Genomic DNA, 9302 nt, shown 5'->3' on the forward strand with positions numbered 1-9302 from the left:
AGACACACTACTAGTGTAACCTTTGATTTTTTTGGATGTTACATGTGTCCTACAAAGTTATATGATGGAACTACTAAATGATTCACCAACAAATTTCCAACTACTAGTGTAACTTCTGATGTTGTATAGATTGTCATGGTAGTGATTGGGACAAGGATGAAAAATTTTGTTTGCCCTTTACAAACTTCTTGTGCTGCCCCTGTTGCAAGATATACTGTTTCATGCATCTAATGTGAGCTTTACTCCTTTTCAAATACTTTATGGTGAATGAGTCTTTCAATAAAGAATTCTATGGAACTCCAATTATTTGGGATTATGTTCCTCTCTTCCTTTTAAAACCTAATGTGTCCAAAGGCAAGCTTGCCCTTCTTGTGGCATCAAAATAAACATGTTATTTTTCATTTTCAGAAGTTGAATCTTCTCTGAACTGTTTCCATTGAGACTTTTTTGGTAAGATCATTTTTGGTAGATCTCGTAGAAAACAACACCGTAGTAAATCTTTTGCACCCAGAATGATTTGAATTTTGGTTGGAGGCTTGCATGAGATTATGTGTGAATATGTGTGAATACTTGAGATTGTGGTTGCTATTCAGTGGCACTGTTTATTAGCTCTGCTTGTAATGTTTAATAGACCTGTTTTTTTTTTTTTAAAGGAAGTATTGTCCTTAAGCAATGCAATATTAGACCTACTTGCATGAGATTATGTGTGAATACTTGAGATTGTGGCTATTGTTCAGTAGCACTGTTTATTAGCCCTGCTTGTAATGTTTAATAGACCTATTTTTTTTTAAAGGAAGTATTGTCTTTAAGCAATGCAATATTAGACCTGATTGCATGAGATTATGTGTGAATACTTGAGATTGTGACTGTTGTTCAGTAACACTGTTTACGAGTCTAGTCCTGATTTTCTACAATTATATTTGAATTAAGGATGAACACCACATTTGATGAAGATCTATTTTTTACTACTCTATTGCAAAGTGGTGAGCAATGGAGATCCACTACCCTAATGACTAGTAGCCATGATAATGTTGGACTCCAAGCAACACTATTGTAAGGTGAAAAAAGGTCACTTAGTAAGAAAACACAATGAGGTGTGTCTTTCACCGTAGAGGAGAACAATCTCCTTCTATCGGCTTGGCTCAATATTAGCACAGATGTTATACGAGGGACAAATAAAAAATATTATCAAATGTGGGAGAGAATTAGCAATTATTACAATGAGCATAAAAATACTAGCATGACAAATCGTTCTGGGGGTTCATTGACCAATCGATGGCCGGTGATCCAAAAATGAACAAATAAATTTTGTGCTGCTGTGGCTCAAGTAGAATCTTTGCATCCAAGTGGTGCGATAGAGCAGGACAATGTATGAGTTTCTAACTAAATTTCATTCTAAATTTATCTTGCTGAAATTCTATTCTCACATTCTTGTTATATTCACATATTTAAATTGAAAGAGTTAAAATCATGTATAGGGAGATTGAGAAGACCACATACAACATGGAACATTGCTGGTGTCTATTGAGATACCAACAAAAATGGCAACAACACGTGTTCATGTTGTCTACAAAAAAGAAACCACATGGGAAATGCCCTATTATGGTGGAGTCGACTCCACTAGGAGACGACACGATAGATGACAACGTAGAAGTCATTTTTTAGAGACCTACAGGCAAGAAGGCTGAGAAAGAAAGGGAGAGAAAAAAGAAGGTTACAGAATCTTACGATTCAGAATTTGTTGAGACCTTAACTTGCATGACAAATGATAAAGCTATCTTCATGTTTGAAAGAAGACAAGCGACCAGTAAAATGGATGTTGATAGGGCTCAATTACTAGTGAAGAAAAAGAGGAGAAATGATACGGAGAATAGGAAGACGATATAGAGATAACAAAGATGGATCTTGTTGGCATAAATGGAATGCAACGAGAGTATTTCTTGAATCTTCAAAAAGAGGTTTTTGAGAAATCAATGAAGTGATTTTTATCTCCATCTCTATCTTCATCTTTTGAAGATGTGTAGCCTTTTGTTGGTGTAATGTTTTGGGGATGTTTTGTATCTTGTGGTTGTATTTGTTTTGGTGTTATAGTCTATGCTATTTTGAGATTTTTTATTATTTTGAATCACAAATATGGGTGTTTGAGAATGTGGGCAGCAACTATATATGAATGTTGTATTGTGAGCAGTGATGAATATGTGTATATTTGGATATTGATATGGTATAAATTGTTTATTGGATGAAACTTTGTTTATTGTTTTTAGATATTGATATCGTGTGATGAAACTTTGTTTATTGGATTGTGAAAATGAAAATGAATATGATTGTTGGAGATTATAGGAGGTTATGAAAAAAGATAATTATATTTTATTATTATAGAGAGTGTGATGACTAATCCAATGTAGACTTTAAATTTTGAATGATTAGTTAAAAGTGAAAAAGCTACATATTAGTTAAAATTTGAAGAATAAGATAACAAATCCAATGCCAGTGCTCTCAAAAGTGGGAAAAAAAAATTCCATCCCCTTCTTCAACTCTAAGCCATTGTCCCATTCTCAGATCGAGTTCACCGTCACCTTCCCCCCTCTGCCTTAAAGTTCATCCCCTTCCTCAGCCTTAATCGTTGTCCCCTGCTTGATTTCGATTTGTGTGTTGTATAGCGTCAATGGTTGACCTCTACCACTGCTGCATTTGGTTTGTCAAGCAATGGGGGTAGATGGCACTTATATAAATTCGGGTTCTCGTGTTTCATGGCATTGGTTGTTTTTTCGGGTATGAGGGGATATTTGTCACTTAACAATGAAAGTAATTATCGTTTGAGCATCCATGTTTGTCCTTTTATAATATTAATGTATGATGTTGTCTAATGTTTGTTTCAATTTGGAGTGCGAATGCAGGATTGGCTTTGTTGGATTTCCAGGCGAGAATAGATTGGGATCCTTTTGGTGTACTTGCAAATTGGAATCCTAATGACACTAATCCTTGTGGGTGGTCAGGAGTTCATTGCATAGATTGTGAAGTGCAAACGATGTAAGTCTCTTTTGCATGGATGACATTGCAAAAGATATTGCTTTTAAGGATTATATTATTATAGTTTTCTTCTTTTACTAGGCTAAGTAATTTCCTTTTCATAATTGTCTGATATATAAAAATTAAGATGGATCTCAATTCTAGAGGTCTTACGTTCATAAAATTAAGTATGGCAGTATGAAGCAATTTAAGTGTATTGCAGGGATTTGAGTCAACTTTCTTTGGAGGGGACACTGGCACCTGAGCTTGGGAAACCTAATAACTTACGTTTTCTGTAAAAATTCATTGTGTCATGTTTCTAGAATTTGATGTGAAGGGAAAATGACATGCCTCTTTTTGGTTGATTCATGTGAAAGAAAAATCAATGTGTTGTTATTGCATTACATGATAAAGCTTGGTAACTTCAGTCTCAGATAATTTTCTCGTTGTACCAATTCTAGTGATGTTTCATTTTGAAGTGATATTTTATAAAAATAAATAATTTGAATCTAGGATACTATTACATGTTCAAACTTGGTAGTTTTTACATCTTAAACCTTTATCAAGGATGTCTTTTAAGTCTTACTCTGAAGAATGTGTCTTTTGGTAAGCATTTTTTTTTTATGTCAGTTCATATAGTAGCATATGTTGTCATTGTATTGGATACTTAATGACATTTTGGACTTTAATAATTTTGGAGTCATGTCTCTGTCATTGGTAAATGAACTATTCCAGAATTATAAGGGCTCCACCATTGTAAACACTATATCTAGAGTCTTGTAATGCAGCTTGATATTTATCAATTTTGTTGTGTCTTTTGAATCTTATTGAAATATTCCAACTCTTGCTTCCTATTTTTCTATTGACTATTGATGGTGTACTTTTCAAGAACCATTTCTCCAGTACCATTTCTAATGAGATTGGAGAGCTTAAAAAGCTGAAGCAATTGGATTTGAGGGAAAATAACTTGTGTGGAGTTATTCAGCAGAAATAGGCAGGATGGTGTCACTAAAACGCTTGTAGGTTGACTTTTATATTTTATTTGCATTTAATGTTTTAGATATATTGAAGCTAATTAGATGATTTAAATCTCAAAGATGTATAGTTTGCACATTAATGAGATTAAATTTGTGGGTTCTAAACTTCTATATATTTTATTCTCTATTGAATCTTGTTCCTGTGTCACATTTGAGACGTTTCTCATCAATCTGAACCCAATTATATGTGGGCACTGGGCACTAAGTACATCATTGTGATACTTTGCTACTGAAATTGTTTGTAGCATGCAAGATATCTGAAGAATGCAGAACTTAATCATACACTAGATATATATTGCATTTCAGTTATAATAAATGTATGTGAGGCACATTCTAAAACTTTGCACTAGCGTTTAGGAGATTGACCAGCATACCTTGCTATAAAATTTCTTCTAGTTGATAATGTAGAAAGGTCTACAGTTTTCTCCTTTTAGATTTCTGATTCTTATTTACATTGCCTGTGTAGTGCTGATTAATAAGCCCGACTCATTTGTTGCAAGGAAGGCCACACTGCGACTACTTTTTATGGGTAGATATTGAGGCAGGAAATGAAAGAAAAGTTATCAGGAAAAGAGAACGTCACCTCGAAAAGAGAGAGAAAGAACTCCAAAATACAGCATGCTACTCTGCGTGTATTGGAGACTTTCAATTCTAATCTCATGTTGTTGGATAGGATCAATAACAATTGTATGTTAAGTAAATATGTACCAAGTTGTGTAACTTTGTTCAAGTTGTAATAGGTTTAAAACCATTGTCAATATTGTAATATTCAAACTTAGTAACTGTGTATGAAACTCTCCAAACTTGTAATATTTATTTATTATATTATTAAGTGTTGTTATGTTTTCAAATAGTTCGTATTGCTATATTTTCAATACTCAGAATATCAATGATGGCATATTGAACATGAGGAAAATGATGGCAGCATGTACTACCCAGGATTTAGAAAATTATAATGATCAATCTGGTTTGCCATCAAAATTTACCAATCTAGTAATCATTTCCAGATATGATGCAAATCTTATGTCCACCAAAATTTATAGAAATCCGTACTCATAAAATGATTAAAATACATTCAAAATACCCAAAGTCATCAATAATGCATCGAGTTACAACAATACACTGAGAGTCCCATAATTCCATCGAGTTACATAAATGAAGTTACAAAATACATGAACCAATTCTTTTAACATGGTAAAAAAATAGAAATCTACACAATCTTCTCATCTTTTAACCATCTCTCAAATCTCATTAAGCCACCATCATGCAAATGCAAATCTCCTTACAAGTAGGGACCATCATGCAAATGCGATCATCAATCCTCGAGAGGTCCATGATATTGCGAGTCCACCTGCAAGTAGTTTGAAAATTTGGATAAAAATCATGCAAAAAATCTCATTATTTGTTCACCATAAAATATTGGTCATAAATTGTCATTAATATCTAGCTGCATCTTTATTAGTGATTATTATTTAGAAACTACTTTGCCACTACAATAACATGTGGACCCCAAACACTTATTGTGGACTAAACAAAAATTATAAGGAAAAATATAGATTTGAGTTGGGCTACTTTGCCATTCAAAGTAATCTGCTCATTTTGACCGCTAGTTACTTTTGTAACTTTTATTTTTATTTTTTTATTTTTATTTTTTTTAATATATTTAAATAATTTTAAAAAAATATATTAATATACTTAAAATCATTCTTTAATTATTAAGTAGAAATTTTTTTCAGAGCGGTGAAGTATAACAGTACAAATTGAGAGGTAAAGTAGATTTTTAGGTATAGATTTATACCTCGGGACCCAAAACCCAAAACACCTATGGGGACCCAAAACAATGCAAGTCTCATCTACGACATCATACAAAATAAATTGATTAAATATTAGAGATAATGCCATGACATCATTTTTTTCCCAAAACAATATTTCATTCATGAATTAGTCATAACACAATACTTATAGAAAAGACAGATAACAAAAAAATAGCAAATTCATTATCTTTGATTCTTTTCACACCCTACCTACCACTTTGCACTATAGGGACATATGTCACGCTGTGAACTTTTGTGAATTTTCACTATTTAAGTAATTATAATCCACTTACCTTTTAAAAAAAATTAAATAAAAGCAAGGAAAACAAATAGAGAGAAAGTGAACCGACTGGTGCCGGTCAGCAGTGACCGATAGGCATGACCCCTAGGCAAAATTTCTCTTTTTATTTTTTTTATTTTTCTTATTCACGTTGTTTGCTCTTCTCATGCATGCATTTTGAGCTTAAACATATTCGCCACGAAGGAAATTAATGGATAGCATATGGCTTAACAAACTTGGGAGATGCTGCTACCAATGACTGTTGTTTAAGTTTAATTAGTTTCTCAAATTTCTCAATTGCCTCTATATATGGTTTATGGATACTATTACTATGCCGTTCAGCTTTAACCGCATTTATTATTTGTTTTTAATAGGTTGCATAGTTATATTTTTTACAAGGTTTTGGTTTTTGAATTCTTGCAAGGTCTTGGCCTTCTAGAAATGTAGGTGAACGAAAGAGAGGGTTATCAATAAAATGTAGGTTTCTTTGTCCACCATTGCCTATAAACTTGGTATTTATTTTATGTTTCTTGTGTCCTATAATGGAACACGTCTGTATCTCTCGTTTAGGGTGAGTTTGGATCTTAAATTCATTTCAACTCATCATTACAATTTTTTTAAATCTCAATACAAAATATAATAAACAATTCAACTTTTTCAAATTTCAAAATAATAATAATAATAATAAATAATATTTTAACAATATTTTATTATCTCAACTCAACTCAATTCAACATTCAAATACAGCCTTAATAAATTTAATAAGAACATGTACCTCGTCCAAAGTAAGATTTTAATATAGCTATACTACAGAAATTTTATATACAAATGCTTTTATTTATTTTACACATCATATTTTCATTTAATTTTCATAACCATAGATGATGTGACATTATCTATTAATATTGAGGCTAAAGTTAGACAAAAACACATGAATTAAACTAGAGATAAAATCCAAATACGCCAAAAGGGAAACAGATGCATGCATGCATTGTATTTGTGATTGATGTGAATTCGACTCTGCAAAATCTACACGGTGGACGCGCGTGACACAGAATCACTGCCCTACGCATAAAATCTGCTCTTTTGCCAACGACACTTTCGTCTTTCTTCGAACTTCGAAACTCAGTTCCGTCTGAAACACCACCCGGAAGACTCCCTCACTTCTCTCTCCATCTTCGTCTCTGTCTCTCTGTCTCTTTTTCTCTTTCTGATTAAACTTTCTCTAACAAGCAAATCAGAGTTGCCTTTGCAGGTCCGTACAATCGAGATCTTAGAAACTTCCCAAACGTTTCGCTCTTTACTGTGTATCTTTCGGTATTATCATCATCGGTGTTATCTTTATGTATGGCTTTTGATCTTAATCGAATCGCTTGCTTTTCGATATGGGTATTCTCGTTTCACGGGCTTGATTTGCTAGGGTTTTCGATTTCCGGGCCGCAGTCACGAACGATCTACAACTGAGTCGAACACCGAGACAATCATCTGGTAATTCCTGATCTGAATTTTCTCTGAAATCACATGGTTCTCGTTCAATTATGTTTTTAACTACCTGTTGAAAACTCTGAACAGCTGGCTCTTGAATACTTGGCCTCATTAATAGGGTTTGACGGGCTGTTTAAATTTGGAGTTTATTTATTGGATTAGGATCCACAATTCGGAACAATTTGGAGGGTTTTGGTGAATTTGTTGTTGGTTTATAATGGAACAAGAATCACAAAAAAGGAAGGTTGATGAGATGGGCCTTGAGCCCTCGAACTCGCCCATTCTTTGCACGAATAACTGTGGATTCTTTGGCAACACAAGTACTAATAATCTTTGCTCCAAATGCTATAAAGACTTTCTTTTGAAACAGAAGAACGATAATATAGTTTTACAAAAGAAAGTGAGCGATGAAACAAGCGTGGAGGATAAGGCTCAAGTTAAAGGGGTTTTGGAAGTGAACCAGAGTCGAGTTGAGGAAGGGGCTTCATCCGAGAACCCTGAGAAGCCACCTGCAAATCGTTGCAGCTTCTGTAGGAAGCGGGTGGGGCTGACAGGGTTCAAGTGTCGGTGCGGATTGACATTTTGCTCGCTGCATCGCTACTCTGACAAGCACAACTGCTTGTTCGATTACAAGATCGCTGGGCAGGAAGCTATTGAGAAGGCGAATCCTGTTGTGAAGGCCGACAAGATTGAGAAGATATGATGGTTATGGTGGTTCCTTTGGATTTTGTGTCTAGGGGGTTGTCATTTGCTATAGGAAGTATGATTTTCAGTTGCTTTGATGTATTAGGAAATAAATTTACTATTGAATGCTATTCATGTCTGATATGTACAGTTTGGTTGATTGTGGTCTCCAATAATAGTGCTTTAGTTTAAAAGATTTGGATTATTTATGAATTATTAATTTGCAATAGATCTTGGATTCTATTGATGTTTACTCAGTATCATATCAAATTGGTTTTTCATTGTTGTTTTATAATGTGCTTGCTCCATGTGTTGGGCAACATGTTGTGGTATAACGATCGTTGTGAGATATGAACACAGCTGTCCCTCTTGTTACTATCAGTTTCTGAAGAAGAACAATGCTTATTTTTCAAGTCCAAATTACTCACAGTTGCCATTTTTACGAAACTGAAATCAGGAATATGCATGCACTGTAATGCTAGGATCGTTTGAAAGTAGCTTGATGAAATGATGTGCTTCCAGTAAGCCTGTGATGATTTCTCTATTAACACCGTCGATACATTTTAATGTCCTGATTCACTTTTTTTGTTAGTTTACAGCCTTGCCTCTTTCAATTGCTTGGTTGACAGATCCAATTTGGTACTAGATTCAGTACCTCGATTAGATTCCACTGTCTTGTGGCATCATCTTCTGTTTCACACAATGGTGTGGGATGGGAATTTGGATATCGGTAAGCAAGTAGTAATTTCTCTGATAAAACACATGAATAATTCAGTACAATATCGGTAAACGCTCCAACTTAGCAGGCTTGGGTATTGCTATGTGGCCTCTTGTCTCAGTGCATCATTTGAGAATGTCTAAAGGGTGTTATAATCATGTTCATCAGCTGGGATTTGTTACCTTGTATTTTATTTTTATGCGTTTTCTTCATCTGTTGCCAGTTAGGAATGGGATTATTCAGGCATTGATACCCCCGCATTGGTATTTGTTCCT

General features: G+C 34.1%; 1 protein-coding gene across 4 annotated transcripts; it reads left to right on the plus strand.

Moving 5' to 3' along the window:
• The first annotated feature begins 7223 nt into the window (after window positions 1–7223).
• Window positions 7224–8503, plus strand: LOC121251841 (zinc finger A20 and AN1 domain-containing stress-associated protein 6-like). Of its 4 annotated transcripts, none has more exons than XM_041151223.1 (3): window positions 7224–7395; window positions 7561–7628; window positions 7713–8503. In XM_041151223.1, exon 3 carries the CDS (start codon window positions 7843–7845, stop codon window positions 8326–8328), a length of 486 nt encoding a protein of 161 aa, XP_041007157.1. In that variant the 5' UTR covers window positions 7224–7395; window positions 7561–7628; window positions 7713–7842; the 3' UTR covers window positions 8329–8503. The 4 variants fall into 4 exon arrangements, with proteins under 4 accessions (XP_041007157.1, XP_041007160.1, XP_041007158.1 ...); XM_041151226.1 differs by having other exon boundaries at window positions 7744–8503; XM_041151224.1 differs by having other exon boundaries at window positions 7234–7485.
• The last annotated feature ends 799 nt before the right edge of the window (window positions 8504–9302 follow it).

Source organism: Juglans microcarpa x Juglans regia, chromosome 2S (assembly GCF_004785595.1).
Source record: "Juglans microcarpa x Juglans regia isolate MS1-56 chromosome 2S, Jm3101_v1.0, whole genome shotgun sequence".
NCBI lineage: Eukaryota > Viridiplantae > Streptophyta > Magnoliopsida > Fagales > Juglandaceae > Juglans > Juglans microcarpa x Juglans regia.

What these genes read in the sequence shown, in the direction of transcription:
- LOC121251841 (XM_041151223.1), top strand. Translation starts at nt 7,843, where the DNA reads ATGGAACAAGAATCACAAAAAAGGAAGGTTGATGAGATGGGCCTTGAG.